Source organism: Callospermophilus lateralis, chromosome 15 (genome assembly GCF_048772815.1).
Source record: "Callospermophilus lateralis isolate mCalLat2 chromosome 15, mCalLat2.hap1, whole genome shotgun sequence".
NCBI lineage: Eukaryota > Metazoa > Chordata > Mammalia > Rodentia > Sciuridae > Callospermophilus > Callospermophilus lateralis.
Genome location: NC_135319.1, coordinates 50,672,214 through 50,693,332, shown reverse-complemented (window position 1 = coordinate 50,693,332; position 21,119 = coordinate 50,672,214). Strand labels below are relative to the sequence as shown.

General features: G+C 53.6%; 1 protein-coding gene across 1 annotated transcript in view; it reads right to left on the bottom strand.

Annotated features, from left to right (window-relative positions):
* Positions 1–37: 37 nt before the first annotated feature.
* Anxa11 (annexin A11) overlaps positions 38–21,119 on the bottom strand; it is a 41,923-nt gene continuing 20,841 nt past the window's right edge. The window contains exons 2-15 of the mRNA XM_076834463.1: positions 17,269–17,331; positions 15,679–15,791; positions 13,833–14,219; positions 12,212–12,299; positions 11,861–11,955; positions 11,037–11,150; positions 9,079–9,169; positions 8,633–8,712; positions 8,457–8,513; positions 6,730–6,823; positions 3,529–3,624; positions 2,247–2,305; positions 1,920–2,042; positions 38–841 (exon numbers count right to left, since the gene is read on the bottom strand). Of these exons, the coding sequence (XP_076690578.1) occupies positions 782–841; positions 1,920–2,042; positions 2,247–2,305; positions 3,529–3,624; positions 6,730–6,823; positions 8,457–8,513; positions 8,633–8,712; positions 9,079–9,169; positions 11,037–11,150; positions 11,861–11,955; positions 12,212–12,299; positions 13,833–14,219; positions 15,679–15,791; positions 17,269–17,323 (1,512 nt within the window). The 5' untranslated portion in view covers positions 17,324–17,331 and the 3' untranslated portion in view covers positions 38–781. The remainder of the gene's footprint in view (positions 842–1,919; positions 2,043–2,246; positions 2,306–3,528; positions 3,625–6,729; positions 6,824–8,456; positions 8,514–8,632; positions 8,713–9,078; positions 9,170–11,036; positions 11,151–11,860; positions 11,956–12,211; positions 12,300–13,832; positions 14,220–15,678; positions 15,792–17,268; positions 17,332–21,119) is intronic.

The window sequence follows — 21,119 nt, the reverse complement described above, 5'->3', positions numbered from 1 at the left end:
CATGAAGCAGGAAAAACAACAGGCTGGCCCCAGGAAGTCATTTCCAGAACATTCCACAGCTTGCTGACTTTAATTTTAAAACAGTTTTTGGCTACAGACATTCAGGTTTAAGGCACATTCCAAACTACAAGGAGCCCTGTCACTGGCAGGGAACCAGCCTTGTTCTTGTGGTTGTACATGGATGATGGAACAAATGACTTTCTGGCCTTTTTATTTTTCTAAAAAGGAGTGAGTTTGGCAAAAACAAAGCCTATGACACATTCTCACCAGATGCAAACATTACCCTGACAGGTCCTCCCTTTTGTCCTTGGTGAGGGCAGGGTGCTCTCTACCCACCCCATCGCTCTCACCAGAAATGTGTGTGTAGTAAACAGACTCGTATGCATCTGTCTGGCAATGACAGTTAAAAAAAGAAAGAAAGAAAATACGCCTTCAAATAGACATACAAAATCACATGACTAAAATGAAGCTAAGAGTCTTCGTCACAAGCAATGAGGAATGACTGCATGAATCAGGAAATAAAATATCTACCTAAAGAGCAAGAGGCGAAGGGACGGAGGCACCTCGAGAGAGCTCTAGCCCCACCCAGGCCCTTCAGCACGACATAATATGTGGATTGGGAAGGGCAGGAAGGTCAGGGCCAAGGCTCTAGGGACAGACAGTGCACCTTTGGGCTATTCTGTGGATTTGTGAGAAAAGGGTGCTCCTTTGGCCTTTTCCGGGCATCACCATTGCCTGCAGGGGGCAGAAGTGAGCCACGTCACTGCTCAGTGGTCACTCCTCAGTCGTTGCCACCACAGATCTTTAGCAGAATCTTCCGGTAGTCCCCTGAAGTGTCTCCCTGGTCACAGAAACAAAGGCATCCGTTAAGGGAGGCAAGGCACTTCCAGCCTCCTGGTTCCTGACTTTCTCTGGTTCCAAGCCCCCCTGAGGAGAAGCAGGGCCCTCCTGGGAAACGTCCCACCCTGCTGGTCCTACAACAGGCAGCGAGCACAGTCCTTAGACAGTGCAGTTCAGCCTTCCCGGGGCCCCATTAAAAAATAAATAAAGAGCTGCACTCACCCCAGTTATCAAAGTCAACTGCAACAAAATTAAAATCAGCCTAAAACCAATATGCAGGGCTAACCAAGATTGTTCTTTTCCCAGTGCGCTGACCTAGTACCAAACTGAGTTTCTGCTATAATGCACCATGTCCTGCCCAGGGAGTGTGATTTCCATGACCACACAATGTCAGATGCTGCTACTACACGGGCCTCCCAGCTCCCAGGCTCTCTCCTCTGTCTGACTCCTCTGCACCTGCTCCAGGAGTGCTGGCCAGGCCCTGCTAATTTCTAATCATTTCCTGCCACTGTCTGTTCTTTGAAAGTAAGGCCCATGGCTTCTTCCAGATGCCAGTCTGCTGGTGCACAGGAGATGCTGTCAGGAATTGCTAGTTCCTTGCTTTTACAGCCTTATCTTTACAGCAGGGAAATGGAGATGAGTTTCTCTCAAGGAACAACATCAAATGCTAGGGAGTCTAACTCAGGACCTGGTCCTGGCGATTTCAATTTTAAAGTTCACATGAGTTTGGAATTTCACTGTCAGGTCACCCAGACAAGAATAAATGTCGTCAGCCTGGCTCTGGGGCACAGTGACACAACAGTTGCCATTGGGTGATCACTTCCACGCACTGACTGACTGAGCAGGTGCACTGGAGCTGAGGATGCAGGGTCCAGACATGCCTGGACCTCAGAAGCTTACAAGTTGTTCAGGGGCAACTGGATGAACCAGTGGAAGTTGAAGTCTGAGGTCCAGCCACAAGATTACACGTGTGGCCCAGAGCCCAAGCACCTGGCTGTTCCAGAGAGGGCAAGGTGAAAACAGGGGCACAGGTGAGTGGGATGCCAAGAGCCAGCCCGGTCAGCCCCAGGGCCTCGTACCGTGATGTCGTGGTAGAGCGACTTGCCATACAGCCGCTTATACTCTGCTCTGATGTCCAGGAGGTCGATCTCGCTGCGAGACACCATGATGCGAATCAGGGTCCTGTCCTTCGTTCCTGCTCCCTAAAGAGAGTCCACCCAAAGCATGAGCAAGGGGCCTTCTACCCTCTCACTCCCCAACCCTCTGCCCCTCCCCTGCCCCTCGGTGCTCAGACCTCCAGGCTAAGGTCTCTCTCTCCATGACTTCTATGCTTAGCCCCTGGTCCCAAGCACAGGTAGGGCTAATGCAGGGATGACCTGGGCCTTTTGCACATGGGAGTTACATACCCTCATGGCCCTGTTGAGCCTTTCAGCAAAGAAAGCTGGAGTATTCTTGAGACATTTCACTAGAAGAAAAAACACAGCATAACCAGATCAGCAGAAAACTCAGCCCGAGAAAGGCACAGACTTCCCAGGTGTCCTCCTTGGAGGCCCCAGAGATCAAACCCGTCACTGCCTCCATCTTCCTCTCCTCCAGGCTCAATTACACCCCATGATCCTGACTCCAGCTCTTTGGAATAGGAACACAGAGTCTGGCACCAACCCAGCCTCTCTCCTCGTAACTCCCCAGATAAAAGGGGTGAGAACATGAAGTACGGTGGTGCACGCGGGTAATCCCAGCCACTCAGGAGGCTGAGGCAGAAGGATCCCAAGTCCAAGGCCAGCCACAGCAATTTAGTGAGACTCTTGTCTCAACATAAAAAATAAAAAGGGCTGGGGATAGCTCAGTGGAGCCCCCTGGGTTCAACCCAAGTACTGTTAAAAAAAAAAAAAAAAGAGGAATGAGAACCAGTGGCCCCTGAGCAATGCAGGAAGCTGTGTAGGGAGGGGAGGGAGAGGCGCATCAGAGCCCTATGAACCTCACAAAGAAAGATGGCTGAGCAGAATTAGTGTCCTTCTAGAATTTTCAAGCAAGAGATACACATGAGGACATATTAGGAAATGAGGACTTGTTGTCTGTTCCACTCAGAAAGCTCCAAGGAAAGCACAGTGGGCTGGTGGCGGGGGAGGGATGGGGAGGGCAAACTGCTTTCCCCATTGAGTATAAAGAGCTGTTGTGAGAGCTGCAGGGGGAGGACCCAACTCTGCATGATAGGCGGGGTCTGCTTCAGAGGCCACAAGCCCTGCAAGAAGCAGCCACCATCCTGGGAGCCCCGCCAGCTTCCTCTGGCATAGGCCTGTTTTGCTGTTGCAAGTAAAATCTTTCCACGTGTTTCCATCACAAACATCTGACAACTGCCTGCAGGGATGTATTTTTAGAGGAAACTTGGCAGGATATGAGTCACCTTCCTCCAGGACAGCAGCTGGATGCTCTCCCACTAATGCCCACACTGCAGCTCCCTGTCCAGAGTGGCTCTGGAAATATAAACAAGACACCCCTGACCGGGCTAGCGGGGCTCACTCTGCCATGATCCGGGAAGCGGGACTTCCCACCATTGGATCTGGATTTAGCAACCCTGGACACTTGGTTCTTGCACTCCGCCACCCTTCAGCAGGACGGCGAGCACCCTGACCACTGCTGTGCGTGCCAGCCCCTGCCTGGGGAGAGGGGCAGGTCTGAGACACCTACCCACAGCCAACATGCCCTGCTCCAGGTCCCCGGACATCTCCCGGCAGATGCTCTTCTCAATGTCTCGACCTGTCATCCTCTGGTACTCGTTGAAAACTAGCGGGAAGACAGAAAGGACATGTCATGGACTGAGCTGTTTCCCCCCAAATTCAGAAGGTGAACTCTTAACCCCAGCACCTCAGAACAGAACTGTATTTGAAGATAGGATCTTTAAAGAGGTACCTCTATTAAAACCTGACCAGTGTGTCTATAAGAAGAGGAGTTCATGACAAAGGAAGATGAGAGAAGTGCATGCACAGAGAGTCCTCAACTTATGATGATTCAACTTATAATATTTTTGTACTTACAAAGGTCCCCATACAACACTCAGTACAGTATTTGCTGAATTACAGGAGACATTTGGGCTCTGTGGTCAGATGACTTTGCCCCACTGTCGGCTAACATGAGCATCCTGAGCATACCTAAGACAGGCTAGCCTAAGTGTGACTTTCAGGAAGTTAAGTGGTAAATAATGCTTTTTTTTTTTTTTTTTTTGAGACATGGACTTTCAATATTGTCCAGGTTGGTCTCAAATTCCTGTGCTCAATTGATCCTCCTGCCTCAGCCTCCTGCGTCCCGAGGACTGCAGGTGCATGCTGCTGCACCGGGATTTAAGTGCGTTTTGACTTACAACATTTTCGACTTACGATGAGCTTACTAGGACATAAGCCCATCGTAAGTAAGTCAAGGAGCACCTGAACAGAAGAGAGGCCACGTGAGGCCACAGTGACAAGGAGGCTGTCTACAGCCAAGAAGAGAAGCCCCAGAAGGGGCCCTGCGGCAGCTTCGCCTTTGGACTTTTAGCCTCCGGAACTACAAGAAAATAAATTCCTGTCATTTGAGTCACCCAGTCTGTAGTCTTTGTCAGAGCAAACTAAGGACGCGCAAGAGGAGGCCTCTGGCCCTCAGGAGCTGCCTCTCCTGCTCTGCTCCAGGCGCCCTGGGCAGCCCCACTGACTGTGCCTGCCAGCTCTCAAGGCAGCCACAGTGTCCCACGTCATGGGCACTGCCCAGTATTCCTTGCTCATGGAGTCCTCCTACCAGGACAGTCCTCGCCAATCTGCTTACCCAATCGCAACCAACCCACCCTGGCACACCCAGGGTCCCCTCCCACCAACTCTTCTGCACCCCCAGCCCACGCATTCCTTCTCAGTCATTCCTTGTTAGTTCCGTCTGCTCAGCCTAACAGTGAGCTGAGGCCCGGCCAGCAGGGCCAGCATCGCCCCATGCTCTCCCCACAGCCCTGCTTCCCCAGGACCAGCAGAGCCGGGGCGGGATGGAGGCCTGGAGCCAGGCTCTGCATTGCATGCTGCTCTCTCTCGCTCTGCCTGCTCCCCAGTATCAGCTCCAAACTAGTGTCATCTACAGAACAAAGCTGTGACTTCGGCTGCACTCGTGCTCAGCGCAATTCAGATTTTCTTCAAGGTGGGGCTATTTTCCCCCAAGCCACGTTTGTGGAATCCTGGGTTTGCTGCAGCTACTCTGGTATGATATCTCGCTATTAAAATGATACCGAAGTGGAAAGTACCTTAACTCCCACTCTACGCAGCACAGTGAGGAAGCTTAAAAGTGTGCCCTGAGGCCAGAGGCCTGGGTTCAAATCCAAGTGTGGCCAGACTCACTTGCCCAACAGCCTATTCCCTCCTCTTGAAGCCAGGAGGACACATGCTCCTGGCGCCTGCGTTCTAAACTCAGTGTGTGCTGGGCCTTCACCTCCCGCCAGCCCTGCATCTCTGGCCAGTGCCCTTCCATGCTGCCCACGCTCAGGATTCCCAGTCCCTTCTCAGTCCTTCCAACACAGCTGGCCTCCAAGACTGCCCTTTTCCGTGAGTCCTCCCCCAGGGCCCTGACCTCAAACCACCATTCTCTCTCTGTCCCCTCCCAAGGGGACATCTAACAGTCCAGAGGCCAAAGCACTGTTGACCCTTTGCAGCTAGCTACCAAACTCCCACCTCTGGCTCACAGTTCTCCTGAGCACCAGGCTCATAAGCTGGCTTCCTGGCTTCTCTGTCCCAAGGCTCCTAGTGTCCTTCTCTCCTGATGAGGCCCGTTCCGTCCAGAGCTTCCCAATCTCTGTGGAGTGTCACGCCATTCTTCCACTTGCTTAGCCAAAACCAAACTCTCTATCATCCTGGGCTCCTCTCCTTCTCCCACTCTGCGTGTCCCAGTCATCAGCAAGGAGGGCCGGAACCTGACCTCCTTTCACCCCATCCCTCCTCCAGGCCACCCTCATTTCTCCCTGGAGTCACTGCAGCAGCTTCCCAACAGGTTCCTCTGCTCTGCCACAAACCCTGCACTCTCAACACAAGCTAGGTCCAGGTCCCCCAGCACGCCCCGAGGGCAAGGAGTACACTCAATTCTCCAGTGAACTTGCAAGTTGCCTCCTCAGGACCCTCCAGGGCCTCCAGGCCACTCAGGATAAACACCTAACCCCATGCACCATCAGCCAGGCCTCCTCCGACCTCATTCATTCCAACTGCTCTGGTCACACAGCCCGTTTCCCTGAGTCTTAGCCACTGCACCGGGCCTTTGCGCCTGTGTCTTCTTCAGGGTTTCAGTAAAATGGCACTCAGTCCAAGCAGACTGGCCCCAAAGCCTCCCCTGGGGTTCTGCTCCATTACTCCCTAACCCCACGTCCGGCTTTATTATGTTCTCTACAGGATTTATCGCCTGACACAGGCTCTACTCAGTACTCACTTACAGTCTGTATCCTGAACAAGGCGAAGCCCATGAGAACAGAGACTCTGCTGGCCTCTGTTCCTTCCAAGCCCCGCACCCACTCCACCACCCAAGAGGAACACAGCCAGAGTTCCAACTGGATGTGTTGACCAAGTAAACAAAGTTGCCCACAGTCATTGCTATAACTGTGTCTTATGCCACCCTGGAAAACCCCGATGAGGAGCCCCAGAGGGCACTCCCAACTCCAATCCATACTCCAGCACAGCCAACCAGAGCCCATTTCCTCATGTCACCCTTTGCTTCCCGCAGAACCGGTGCTTGGATTCAGCAAACACTCAAGAGCATCTTTTAACTCACCACCAGGGGGCGCTTTTAAGAAAGCAAAGGCCCCAGGCAGAGATGAGCCGCCCAGTGGTCCTGCAAGCTTGGTTTCCCACAATGCCCTCATCTAACTGGTCCCAGGGAGGCCCAGGACTGCCTTACCTGCCACCAGGTGGGCCCGGCTCCGGGAACACAAAATTGCATTGAACTTGGACTCGTCTGTTCCCAAGCGGTTCTCCCCAGCCGCATACAGCTCCTGGAGAGGAAGGCACATGTTCAATGCAGGGCTCACTTCATACCCCTGGCTCAGGTCACCTAGAAAACAGGGCAGTGTCTGGCCCTGTGACCCCAGAGGAGAAGAAAATGGGGCAGTTGGAACAAAGGTTTGCTGATCCCCTGCTGTGCTCCACCCCTTGGGGTGGCACAGAGAATGCTGGTGCTGGGAGACACTCAGATCAGGACAACCAAGGCAAAGAGCATCCTTAACTGGCCCAAGGGAGCAGCAATGCAGAGAAGAAATGGAAGGAATGGAAGAAGAGGGCTGGGCTCCAGGCAGGCGTCTCCAAGTCCGTTTCTCATCTCTAAAACGCCAAGGGTGAGTTTGATTTGAGGTTGCAAAGTCAAGAGCCCCAGAGGGCCAGCTGGGTAACAACTGACGAAATTAGGTCAGCTTTGAAGCCCAGAGTGGGGCGCCATGACTAGCCATCCTGAGGGACAGTGCTTCTCAGCAGCAGCTGAGTCCTGTGACAGAGAGACATGGTCTGATGCTGCCAGATCCATTCCTCAGAAGCCTGAAATCCAGATTTCTACAGGTAATTTCCCAGCCTTGAAAAGCAATTTCCGTATCTATAAGAAGGAATGCGAGTGAGCTGGGGTTGTGGCTCAGGGGTAGAGCCCTTGCCTAACACATGTGAGGCCGTGGGGTCAATCCTCAGCACCACATAAATAAAATAAAGGTATTAAAAAAAAAAAAAAAGAAGAAGGAACATGTGAGACAATCAATATTACAACAGCAGATAGATGGCAATCATGAGTAAGGGATTTCATAATTTGTTCTTCCTCTGTTTATTATGTATACCATTATGTTTGCAAAGAGGCAGAATTTGCATTCACCTGTTAATGAGCTTTTGAAGGTTTGAGTCCTAAATACTTGACAATTTGCAACCCTGCCCCAGATGGCCTCTAAGGTGCCTGCAAGTCCCAAGCAGCAGCTCTTAGACCTGTGGGCACTGGTACCCAAGGGAATCAGCAGGTCAAGGTGAGGCTGAAGGAGGTCAGGCATGGAGGACAGAGAGCATGATACTTCTGCCTTCAACAGAAGGCTGCTGAGAGGTATAGCCGCTCTCTCCCACCAGACGGGGCTCCCTGAAGCCAGCACACCAGGGTCTGAATGCAATAGTAGGACACACAGACTTTTCCAGAGAAGCATAGACACCTGAGCTTCCTTCCCCTTTTGCTTTGCAAATCACAAGAGGAACAAGGATGGAATTCTAAGGAAGCACAACTGGGGTGACAGCTGGTTTCTAGGCTCAAAGCCTCAAAAGCTTAACAGGCAAGTGCTAATTCTTTCCCTTTGCAAACATAATGGTGCACACACCTCAACACCGGAAAGGTCCCAAGCCATGTGAAATCCCACATCCATAACTCATCGATCAATCATTGCACTATTTATTTTCTTGCATGTTCCCCCTTATAGGTGGGGAAACTAAGGCCCAGAAGACTAGGTGGTTTCTCAAGGTCACACAGTTGACAAAGGGCAGAGCACAGCTGAAACCTGAAGCATCTCTCTCTGTATCCATTGCTCTTTTCTTCCCAGAGCATCTCTTTGTGAAGGAAGAAAGTGGGGGACACCCCTGGTTTAGGAAGCCTGGCCTGGTCATCATGCTCACCTGCACATCTCTCTGGACAAGGGACATGTCCACATTGGTGCTTTCATCCCGGTTTCCCTGAAAGGAAGCAGGTGGTACGGTGAAGCCCACCCCGTCGAGGCACGGAGCTCCTCACTGCTCCCCTGCCCTCACTGCTCCAACCCCACTGCTCTGATTGCCTGTCGTGGGGAAGGTACCTGAGAGAGAGAGATGAGGAGCCGCTGGAAGTGCCCCGACGTGTCACTTCGGATGGCCTCCTCCAGGGTCTTTTTGAATTCTGAAAGGGAGACACAAGGAAATCAACTCCCAGCTGCAGCTGCCCACTGCAGGGTCAGTCAACAGTGGACAATGGGACAAGACAGTGGCCCAGATGGCCCTTCGAGACATGCAACCCTGTGACCCCCAGGCTGCCCTGGCCTCTGACAGGCGTGGCTCTACCACAGCCCCCCCTTACCTTAGTCACCTGCTCCATGTATGAAGAACAGGCAGGGTTGGGCCTGGGTCAAAGCCCAGTGTGCTAGGAGTGGCAGGAAATGGGGTGATAAGGAGGCCACAAAGGAATAAGAAGCCCTGGGAGAGGGTGTGGCCCATACCTGGCATGCAGAGCCACCTGCAGAGGGCAGAGGCCCTGGGCCAGGCTCACCTGTTTTGTAGGCTCTGCTCAGTTCCCGGATGTGCTCATTGCTGCGGGAAGCGAGGATCTCAATCAGGCAGGCTTCGTCAGTCCCAGCCCCCTGCAGTGGCACAGAACACAGCAGACCACACAGTTACCCTCACCAGCACCCTCGAAAGACAGCAGGTGCTACATTGTTAACACCAGCCCCAGAGGCACACCTGTGGCACTGCTCCTGGGCCTGGGAGCCAGTCCCCTCACCTCACTTCCCCAGTGAGGGGAAGCACTAGATAACAATGTCAATAGAGATGAATACAGATCACATAAAGGGTCACCATCACTGACAAGAAATAATCAGAGAGGTACAGTGACTGTCCAGGGCCACACAGTACTTAGTAAGGGTGAGATGTGGACCAAGGTCTATTTTATTCCAAGGTCAGCCCATGAGTGAGATGACAAATAACTGAGAAAATGGGCTAAAAATAAAAGAGATCAGAGTGGGTGTGTGGGAGTCCCAAGTAGAATGTGGAGTGTCTGGGGACATCTTAGAATAGGCTGCAATGAGGATTAAAAAAAAAATGACTATACCAGGGACAGTAGGAAGGCAGAGGACAGAGTCAGCAGCCTTGCTTTTATGTCACTTTGAATCTTGGCCATGTGGTTCACCAGCTATGCAACCTTGATGAGTTACTTAACTTCTCTGTACCTCAGGTGGCTGGGTTAAGGTAGGTAGAGCATTTAGACAGTGCTGCTCAGGCAGGATGGCCTCCTCCAGGGTCTTTGTGACCCTTAATTGTAAAAAAAAAAAAGTAGCTTATGTGAGCTACTGTTACCATTACTGATACCCCCTTGCAATTATCAGATTACTTGGAGTTTACGATGGGCTTCTGGGTTAGGCACTTACCCAGTGCCCACTGCACATCCTGACAGCATCTACTGTCCCCACTTCCTTATGCTCAAGGACACACAGCTGGGCAGCAACAGCTGCAGCCACGCCTGTGTTGCTCCCAGCACCCCATCACCACCACCTTATCAAGCTGCTGAAGGCGGGTGTGGGGCAGAAGCCTGGGGACCACTGCCCTCCCCAGTCACCTCCTGCGTCCTCCCTGGACCAACACAGGTAGTGTGTGTTCCAACAGAGTCCTCTCCCCCTTCCAGGCACCACACTGAATCTCTACTTCTCCTGGGGGAGGCATTGGACCCCAATGAGCAGTTCCTTCCGGGATGCATGCTCCACCCACAAGGAACCCCCTTCTGAGGGGTTGTCCCTTCTCAGCCCCAGGACACACACAGGTGCAGGACTGTATGGATGGATGGGACCTGCCCCTCAGCCGGAACCATCTAGACCTGTGGGGGACAGTGACCCCAAGCCAAGTCCATCAGAATCTGCCTCATTAGGTATTTGGACAAGGGACAGCTGGTCTCTTCTGTAGCTGGATCTGATAGGTGGCGGAGATGGCGGTGGGGTACAGGGTGTCATCATTTGGAAGCAGATACCCCAGAAGTGGACCCAGAAATCACATCTGGGTCCTGCCCTTTATATGCCCTGGCCCTGGCCCTCCTTCTCTATGCCAAGCTGTCTTGATCCCCACGACCAGTTCTCTGCCTCTATTTTGGTTCAGCTCAAGCAGGTGGCTGCCATTTGCTAGTGGCAGAGACCCACAGGATGAGAGCTCCCCAACCATGGCCTTGACCCCCCCTCTCACTCCATTACCACCTTCCTCTATACCCCAGCTCCTGACACGTAAGATGGAAAGAGGCTTAGACACCCCCTCTGACAAATGGCATGTCATGTGTCTCTTGGGGAAATTACCGGAAGATGTGCTTTCTACAGCATGTTGACTCCAACCCAGGAGGGCCCAGGAGCTGCACTGAGCAACAGCTAGGAAGGGGACAGCCACATTTCACACCATCCAGCTCTCTTCTGGGCTGTGTGTCCACACCCACACTCCACTCCACACCCCTCCCACAGCCCTACGTGTACACACCTTGATGGCTTCCTTTATCTCATACACATCAAACAGGACTGGAGTCTTCATCAGAGCCAAGATTGTCTTCTCAAAGTTTCCCGACAGCTCAGACTTCAAGTCTTTGATCAAATCCTGATTGCATTTTCAAACAAACAAGACAAGGACATTTTGAGAATCCCCAGAAGGTGACTCACAGGAACAGAATCCCAAATGGGACAGCCACATCATGGACATCACAGGGAAGAAAAGCCTGCTTTCAGGGACGGGCCTGAGCTGCAGAGCCTGCAATTACACAGGATGCCCGCCACTGGGGGCACACCAAGGGGAGCGCTGGGCCGGGCACTCACCCATCCAATATGTACATGATTATTTTTTTAAGATTCAAAGTTCTAGAAGTTGAAAATATACCCCTTTTACATTTGTTCAGTTCACAAAGTCTTTTCTTCCAAAACTCCTTTGTCAGCTAAACCTCCCAGGGTGACATGAAGAGGGAGGGGAAGGGACCCTGAGGCTGGGTAGGGCTGGGGGAGAAATGAACTATGCCTGGTGTCAGTGAGTGGAGGCAGAGCCAAGGCTGCAACCCAGATGTCCACATGCCTCTCACCAAGCCTCACTACATTATGGACTCTGGGGGTACTTCCTCCAGGCATCCTTCACCTCTAAAAGATGTCACCATCTGGGGATGACCAACTGGGGAAGATCAGGAAATGTCCTAATGCAGTTCACTGTCCATTAGATGTCCAGGTCCACTTGGTTCCAAGGAAAAGTGGGTCTGTAGGCCATGCTTGCCTCTATAGGGACCAGGGCCCACTGTCCTCGCCCACCCCCACCCCATAACTCACCTTGCCATAAGCTGTCTTGAAGGACAGGAGGATTTGTTGCCGCTGCTTGTTGGAGCGACTCCCCAAGCAGTCAATGATGGCCTGCTCATCAGTCCCTGGGGATGAGGAGGTGGGAGTGGGTCACCGGATGCTTTGCAGGTGATAGGGACGCTCTGTGATTACTGACTCCTGGCCTGGGGCCGCTAATTCTCCTGGACATCCCTACACTCCCAGGCCCACCTTTCCTTCCAACACCACTGGGGTCAGGTTCGCCTCCCGCCAGCCACCTCAGCCCACGGAACCATCGTGAAACTGCTCAGGGATTTGGGGCACGGGGCGGGGTGTGGACGGGAGCCTCCCCAGGTCTCTCACCAAAGCCCTTCATGGCCTTCCGTAAGACCTCGGCATCTCGCAAGGGGTCAAAGCCAGAAGCATCTGTGATGGTGCCTCGGTTTCCAAACTACTTGGACAAAGAGTTGCAGGTAAGATGACTCACTCTGGCTGTCCAGGGCCAAGGCTGTCCCACCCCAAGGCGACTCTGGCACCACTTCTCTCTAAACCTGGGGGAGCTCAAGGAGCCCGAAATAAACAGTGCAGAGGGCTCCACATTGAGTCTCCTTCAAATGGCTGTTACCTGTCCTTGTGTTCTGGTATGGGTTTCTTCCCGGCTTCTGTGGCTAGGAGCCCTTACAGCTGGTTCCTGCCACTAAAAACCTGCCCTCCACCCAGGTCCTCCAGGGCTGGGCCCAGGTCCTGAAAAAGGGCCCCTGGCCTCTCCTCCATGCCTAATCACATCATGCATGGAGCACACATCAGGACAGTCCTGATGGGCGGCCACTTCATGTGACCCTGGAGATGCCGGCATCCAGCCCTCACAATGGTGGGTGGCCTCCTAACTGCTTCTTGGGACTAGCGTTCATTCCCTGTCCCTGTCCCTAGAGGCCATGCTGCCTGACTACTGCACTGCCTGCACAGCCAGCAGCTGTACAACCCCAGTGAAATTGAACTTCCCAGTTGCTATTTGACTTTTACATGCCTCCCAGAGACTCTTGTGTTAAAAGGACTTTGCAGAAAGCCTGCAGCACTAGTGGGAAGTGGCAGCACAGTGAGGAGCCGGGGCCTGGTGGGAGGAAGTTAGGTCAGTGAAAGTGTGCCCCGCCCCTTCCTCTCTGCTCCCTGGCTACTATGAGGTGACAGCTCCACTCCAAGCACCTGCCTTGATACAGGCCCAAACAACAGGCCAAGTGACCATGGACTAAAACCGGGGGTCCAAATACATCTGGCCTCCTTTAAGCTATTCGTCACAGGTATTTGCCAAAATGACAGAGAGCTACTGCACAGGCTCAACTGTCTCCTGGTGGGCCGTCCTCCCAGGCGGGCTAGACAGACGGCTATGACACGGTGAGGAGATGTGCTCAGAGAAGAGATGGGAAGGAGGCGGGGAGGCAGGCTGGAGGGTGGCATGGAGGCGGACAGGGAGCAGAGGGGACCCTCTGTCTAAAAATAGTCACCCAGCACATAACACCAGCCCTGTGCTTGGCTGCTTTGCCACGTAACCATGACAATGAATTCTAGGCTCTGCAAACATGAACCGTGCTCCAAAATGAGCCAAGATCAACCCTGGAGGAACTGCCAACAATTTTCCCAGCCCAAAGGGGATTTTAAGAATCCTCCAAAACCTGTCTGGGAGGGCCCATCGAGGGGACTATAGGGCATGAGCCTGGAGACCGGTGGCCTGGGTAGTTCTGAAAAATTCACATAGCCCAGGCGGTAAATCACAGGAGGAATGAACAGCACCCAACTTGCACTTGAAGCCAACTGGGAGAAGCTCCCACAGGCCTAAGGCATGGTCCCAGGGGAGCCTGTGACAAAGTGATACTCTGTCCAAATAAGCAGCAGCAAAGGCCCAAGCCCTCCAGTACCTCCTGGCCTTGCTGCCAGAGGCCACAGGGAAGTCTCCAGTTTTTGGGTTCAGGTCCCAAACAGCACTCACCTGAGCTGGGGGGACAGCAGGAGTGACAGTCCCAGAGCTTGAGTATCCTGGGTAGCTTGGTTGAGGCTGCTGCCCTGGCGGTGGCATTGGTGACTGCCCAGGGTAGGTCATTGGTGGCTGCCCAGGATAAGCCCCTGGGGGCTGCTGCCCAGGGGGTGGCATGGGCTGGCCTGGCACAGGGGCCCCTGGGTACGGTGGATATGAGGGCATCCCAGAGGGTGGGTTTCCTCCAGGGGGCGGGTACATTCCATATGGAGGAACAGGCTGCTGGGCTGGAGGGGGCTGCCCAAAGCCCCCAGGAGGGACTGGAGGGTAACCACCCCCAGGGGCCCCAGGGTACATGTTTGGCACGTTGGCTCCTCCGAATGTCCCAGACATGTTGGCTGCCTGCAAGTGCACAAAGCAGAGCCTGAGACCCCCAGCCCAAAAAGTCTGGTGGCGCTCTGATGGTCTACCCTTCCCTGGCCTGAGCCCTGCCGGCTCCCAGGAGCCTCATTCCAGGACCTGCCCACCAAGCCCTGCTACCTAAGCTCTTCTCATACCTGAGCCGACTTAATACAGCACCTCCACCACAGCTACATGACGGATAATCACACCCACAAAGTGGACTCAGAGACAGGCACATTTGTTCAAAGCTACAGAGTCAGCAAGTGGTGCAGCTGGAGCTCTGACCTGAAGGTCTACATCCAAACCAGAGACCTGCCACCCCCAGTGCAGAGGAGATGCCTTCCTTCTCCCACGGCTGCTGTTTCCAGCCAGACCCACTGGCTGAAGGTAAGGGCTCACAGCCCCAGAAAGCAAGAGGGCCCTTTCCTGCAGGCTGGCCACCGGCTCTGCAAATGAGGCCCAGGAAGATGTGTACTCACAGGACCCCGACAGGGTCCTGTGTCCTGAGACCTGGGCCCGCCTCCATCTCTAGCCCCACACTCACCTCTCCTCTCCAGCTCACTGTCCCTGAGCACATCAGGCCACAGCAGCTCAGAATTTACAGTCCCTAACATCCACACGGCACATCCCTCCTCTGCTTAGATCTTTGCTCAACACCCGCTCCCACTCTGACCCACGTTAAAAGATGGAACCTCTACCTTATAAGCCATATCCCACATCACCCTACCCACTCCCGACCCTTCTTCCTGGCTTTTCTTGCTTCCAAAACCCTTCAATACAATATCATCACGTGGTTACGTCATTGTCTGTGTCTTCCCAACAGATGCTGAGTGCATCAGGGCTGTGATTTTTGTTGTTTTATTTGCACACCCCTAGTACCTAGAGCTGGGCCTCAGCAGATCTAGGTGTGCACTGGTTGCCGTTTCTACATCTGCTGTCAAATTTTTAAATATATTTTAGAAGCAAAACAACAAATAAAATTAAGTGTCTGCCCACTCTCCTGCCATACACCCACCCAGGACCAACCAGACAGATCTCCACGTGTACACACACACATGCACATGCAGACACCTATACACAACACTCTCATGTACACACACATGCACAAACATGTGTGCACACACACACCCTTCCCTCTGGGCCCTGTGCTGAGCTCGTAAGAAGGTGCTCCACGAACTTCCATGAAGACATGGCCCTTACCCAACCCCCAGGGCTGAAAGGACCCTGAGAGACCATCAGTCCAATTATGCTGCCCTTCCACTCATCTGACAGAGGGAGACACTGAGGCCCAGAGAGGCGGTGAGGAGGTGGCAGAACGCTGAAGAAAACCCGCATGTTCTAACATACAGCTCAACACACTCCAGCTCAGGACCACCTCTGAAGCCACAAGGGGCCAGTGCCCTGACCCCTCTGGCCACGCAGCTACAGCCCCAGGAGCGGCCTCAGGTGCTGGACTCACCATTCCTGAGAGGTAGTCCGGATTGAACTGCCCGGCATAGTTGGTCACGTTATCCAGCCCGATGGGAGGCATGCTGGGTGGGGGGTAGCCAGCTCCGCCCCAGGCACCACCACCTGAAAACAACACCGAAAGTCTACAGTGATGTGCAGGCTCGGGGGTGAGGGGTCCTGCGGGTTTGGTTTTTTGCTCTAAGTCTATAAATGGCAGAGACAAGAAGGACGACAAGATGGAGGAGATAGGGTTGCATCGTGGGACACTAACAGACACTAACCAGTATTCACAAGGGGACAGTAAAGCCAGCGGTGTGTCTTAGGGCAAGGTTCTCAACCACTCTGGGCCCATCTCCTGTGCCGAAAAATGGGCACAATGCCCAGTGTGTGTGTCCAGCTGCTGCAATGGAGAATAAGCTAATGCCTGGGCAGTGGCTACATGTGTCCACTGGACCTGGTGGAGGCTGCTGCCTGGCAGGTGCACTCCTGCCCACAGCAGCCTCACGTCTGGCTCTTCAGTTCCAGGGCTGTGGGATACCCAGGGACCATCCTGCCCTAAGACACCCGCCTACTCTCCCTCCTGCTGCTCGGGCTGAGCAGTCATGCTGACAGAGGTGGGGATGGCAGGATTTCTGCAGAGGAGATCGGCCCAGTGTGGTTAAGCTGGGGGTGAGCAGCTGCTTCAGCAGAAGTGACCCGGCTCAACCCTGAGATGAAAGTGACAAGTGACTGAGTCTCCCCCCCACCTTGGGCTTGGTCTTCACCTGTTGAATGGGAGGGAGGAAGGACACAAACGGCCTACAGGTTCCACTGATGCTTAGACCTCAACTCCAAAAGTGTGTGATGTGGGCTGTGTCCCCCGGGGCAAGGGGCAGTACAGCTCGGACTCCCTCTGAGGGAATGTCCCTGAAATGGCCCTTGCCTCCCCTTCATTCCAGAAGCTCCCACATCTCCTTTTCTAGTGTGGGACCAAATTTCACTTCAGGAAAATGAGGGCCCAGGGCCAGGGCAGAAGAGCCCTAAGCGTACGCTTTGCTTCTGGGGCAGGGTTCAGATCACCCACTGGGTGGGTCAGCCTCACCCTATAACACAGGGCTTCAGGCAGCTGCAGGGAATGACACGTGATCCCCACCATCTGCCTCCAGGAGACGGCCTCTACTTCCTCCCTGGGGGAGGGCAAAACCCATGCTCCCCGAGCCAGGGTGGACGCTCTGGAGGGCACCCAGCCAGAGCCTTTGCCTGCCAGGCTCATGAGCACCTGGGTATATGGTGAGTATGTCATCAGTAGCCCAGAGAAGGAGAGATCTTTGAAGTCACTTTGCAAAGGAGAAAATGGAATCTCAGAAAAATAAAGGCATTTGTCTTTATCAGCTAATAAGGTTGGAGACAGTCCTGGTCTGGCCCAGGGCCTTCCAGAACCAGTTTCAAACCCAGGCTTCCCCAAGCCTCAGCGTGGGTCCTCTCCAGGCCCTGCCTGCCCTGGGGAGGTCCCCTCTGTTGTCCTCGCCTCCTGCAGGTTGTGCTCAGGGGAGGACAGGGAGTGAGGAAACTCCCATTCCTCCTTCCCCACTCCAGGCCCACCCCGCCCCACCCCTCTTACCTGGTGCAACTGGGGGGTAGCCGCCAGGAGGTGGGGGATAGCCTGGGTAGCTCATGGCTAGATCTGAAAGAGAAGAGAAAGCACACTCAGGTGTGTCCTGGGCGTCCTCACCAAGCAGGCTTACTGGTCAGCTACGAGAGGACAGCAGCCATGGCCACAGCTGCAGGAGTTGCATCAGGCTGGTGGCACTACCAAGCTTCCTCGCTCCCTGTGGGGCCTCAGAGCCGGGCCTCAAGCTCGGACTGTGGGCCAGGCCCCGAGCCCAGGCCACAGGAAGACTCACCACCTGGAATCTTCTCAAATCCTGGACAGCCCTCTCACCCACATTTCCCTCCAGCTTCAGGGGACAAGGGTGCAGCGTGTGTCTGGACCTGCCCTCTGGCCTCTGACCTCAAGTGACAGAGAAGACACCGCCTCCTTTTCAGGGCTCCAAGTCCACGTGTCTTCCTCTTCCTGTGCCTTTATCGCCATCCCTCCAGCAACAGGGGAAGTCAGAGGACCCCGTCTCCCTGTGGCCAGCCTACAAACCCCCAGCTGTCCACTGCCACTCCCATCTTGGGTCTGACTTATACACCTTCCAGTTTCCAACCACTAGTTCGTCAGGCAAGGGACCTGGCCAGTACAGAACTGTCCTTCCTAGAAACAGAAGGGCCCTGCACAGGGATTTTACCTGTTGTGGGGCCCAAAATCAGGGCAGAGGGGACAACGCCCTTCTGTTCATGATGATGAGGCCACTACAGGTCACTTCGAGTAAGTGACTTACTTGCGGATCAGATAGTAAGGGGAGGAGAGAGTCTGGAACCCACGACAGCTGCAGGACACCTGTTTCCACAGTCCCTTCATACACAGACCCTTGGCAATGCCCATTGCCTAGGAGGGACACAGATCAGCCGCCACACCAGCCACTCAAAAGACTCAGGTCCCCTTCATCCACCCTGAAGAACCAGACATGTTGTTTTTAAGGAAGCTGAAGGGCTCTCAAGGTGCTACAGGTCCCCAGAAGGCGATCCGGGTTCTCAGCCATTGGGTGTGGTCACTTGATTTGCTCAGTGGGTCCAGAAGTGACCAGAGGCAAAGCAATGGGAAGTCAGATGATGCCTTAGAGGTCTTGGAGAGAGCTGGAACTGCTACCTGCACCTTCAACAAACCACCCTTCCCCTTGCAGTTTACCATCTGGCCCAGATGACCCTTCCCCATGCAGTTTACCATCTCTCTGAACTTCTGGCCCATGCACTGCCTGGGGCATGGTCTGAGTCATCACCCAGCAGCCAGGTGACCTATCAGCAGGAAGCCCCGCTTGTCCTGCCCTCAAGCTGCTCCTTCAACCCAGATTCTGCTGGGACCCTCAGGCCTCCCAGGGAGGAAGGAGCCTGGGTGGGGACAGGTGACCCAGGAACCTTCTGACTGTAAGGAGCTGTCTGCAGCAGGATGAGTTGCAATGGTCACTTGGCATCTGCCCCTCCAGAGACAGCACTGGACAGGACTTCAGGGCACCAAAGCACAAGTGTATTCTTCTATTCCTCTTCCTTACACCAAATAAATGTTCACTAGGCTGGAGATTTAAACTGTAAGCAGCAGCCCCAAATCCCAAAGTCACAAAATAGAGCTTCTGCATTATCAGAAACAACCTAAAGACATAACAAATGACTAACTTATGGGGAAAGTTATACAATTAAAAAAAGCCAGCTACTCAGGAGGCTGTGGTTTGAGTTCAAGGCCAGGATGGAAAACACAGGAGACCCCCCATCTCAAAACAAAAAAGAAGAGACCAATAACCATTAGAAAAACTGAAACGATGTGGATGAAACGCGTTTGCCTTCAAAAGGTGCTAAGAGAAGCACCGTTAAAAATGCAGAGATGCCAAAATTTAAAATGGCACTTGCTTTAACCCAGCAACTCCACTAGACATTTATCTCCCAGAAGCACTTGGCCCTATAGGAAATGATGTAGGGCCATGGATTTACTGTGGTATTACCTGTAACAACAGAAAACCCCTCACCACCCAACATCTGGTCAAACATAAAACACAACAGAGTCCTACAACACACCCTTCAGAGTTAGCCAGCTCTCTCTCTCTATGGGGATCATTTCATGTCCCCACTATTCACCAAGGTACAGGGCTACGTGTATACAAACTGGTAATAAAGAAACCAGAAACACACAAACTAAGTGGTGCCCGTAAGTACACGAGCCCAGACCGCCTCTGGAGTGTTGAACAAGATTCTGGGAACCCTGGTTGCCTCTGGAAGGGAAAGCGGGGGCTGGAAGTGAGGCTTGCTGTTCCCGCACACGTCCTCTGCATTTCTGCCACACATGTACTACCTACCAACACACAGCTTTACGAAGGGCTTAATGCAGGCAGGCACTTCTGACACACATCAGGCCACTCCTTCCTGCCACACAGATTCATGGCTGTTCTTCCAAGATTAAAATAACTCACATAGGGACAGTCAGACCTGGCAGCAGGACCCCAGGCCTGTCAGCCACACAACTGGAACGGCACTCAACTTCTGGGAGGACAGCTGTGGAGCCTCCTGGCAAGAGTCAAACCTGCCCCCTAGGAAGGGCTCTGCCCTGCAGGCCCACCCTAAGGCACCTGCAGAGCCTTATCCTGCAGTCCCTCATCAGGGTCCTGTCCTCTCCCCAGGACACACCTCCCACCTTCCCCTCTGCTGAAAGAAGGATCTCCTTATTCCTAATATTTCTTACCTAGAATAGTTTCAAGCCTGCTGCTCACTCACTTATCTGTCTCTGAGCCTTTTCAAGACCAAAGGGCCCTGGTGCAGTCTGCAGAGGCAGGGCAGGACATTCCGCTGCCTCCCCGTGGACAGAGCCGCCCACCTCTCTGGATGGCCGCGCGTGGGTTTTTCTGGGTGGTGGAGCCCGTACATGGATTCCTGTTAAATTTCCCTTGTAGATCCTGCCGTGGCTCCAGCCCACCGAGAAACCCTGCATCCTGACCCACATCACATCTCAGCTCTTGCTCCCTTCTCTTCCCAGCTGCAGATCTGAGGGGAGTGGCATCTGTGCTCTTCTTCCCAGGAACAGAGGCCAGCCACTTCCTGACCCATCATGCTGACAACTCCCCACCATGGTATCAGACACGGGGACCCAGTGCCCCCCTAAAGGTGTCACAACCCAGCCCACATCCCCACCACGTTCAGATGAGGGCTGTAGCAGCTTATCTCTCTGACAGCCGCAGGGGAAGCAGGGGAAACATAAAGTGGCCGGATGGCCTGGGGTGGCCTTTAGGCCTCACCTTGGACCTCACCTTCTCCTCCCACCCATCTGACCCCCAGTCTCCGTTTCAGAGGACAGCCACAGACAACAGCACTGTGAGCTCCAAGCAGCAGACCTGCCTGCTCTTCCACATTCATGAGGATCACCCTGCCTCCTGGACTTAGGCCTCTCTCCTGTCCTTGAGCAAAGAAAAAAGGTGCCTGGGGACTAGGGTGTGGCTCAGTGGTAGTGTGCTTGCCTAGCATGAGTGAGCCCTGGGGTTCAAACCCCAGTGTAAGGAGAAGAAAGAGGAGGAGGAGGAAGAAGAGGAGGAGGGGTAGGGAAGAAAGGAAGGGGAGGGAGGTGCATGAACCTGGGGACATGCTTCACATTACTGAGTGAGTCTGCCAGCTAGGGCATGTCCCTCCTTCTATATGCCCACATATGATCACAGCACCCAGACATGGGGCTTCATTGGAGAGGTTCTCCCACATACCAGGCGGCTGGCCTCTTCAGGCTGACCTCCAGCTTCAATTCTTTTTTTTTTTTTTTGGTCCTGGAGACACAGAAGTTCTTTACCACTAAGCGCTACAGACCCAGTCCTCTTTATTTATTTTGAGAGAGAGTCTGGC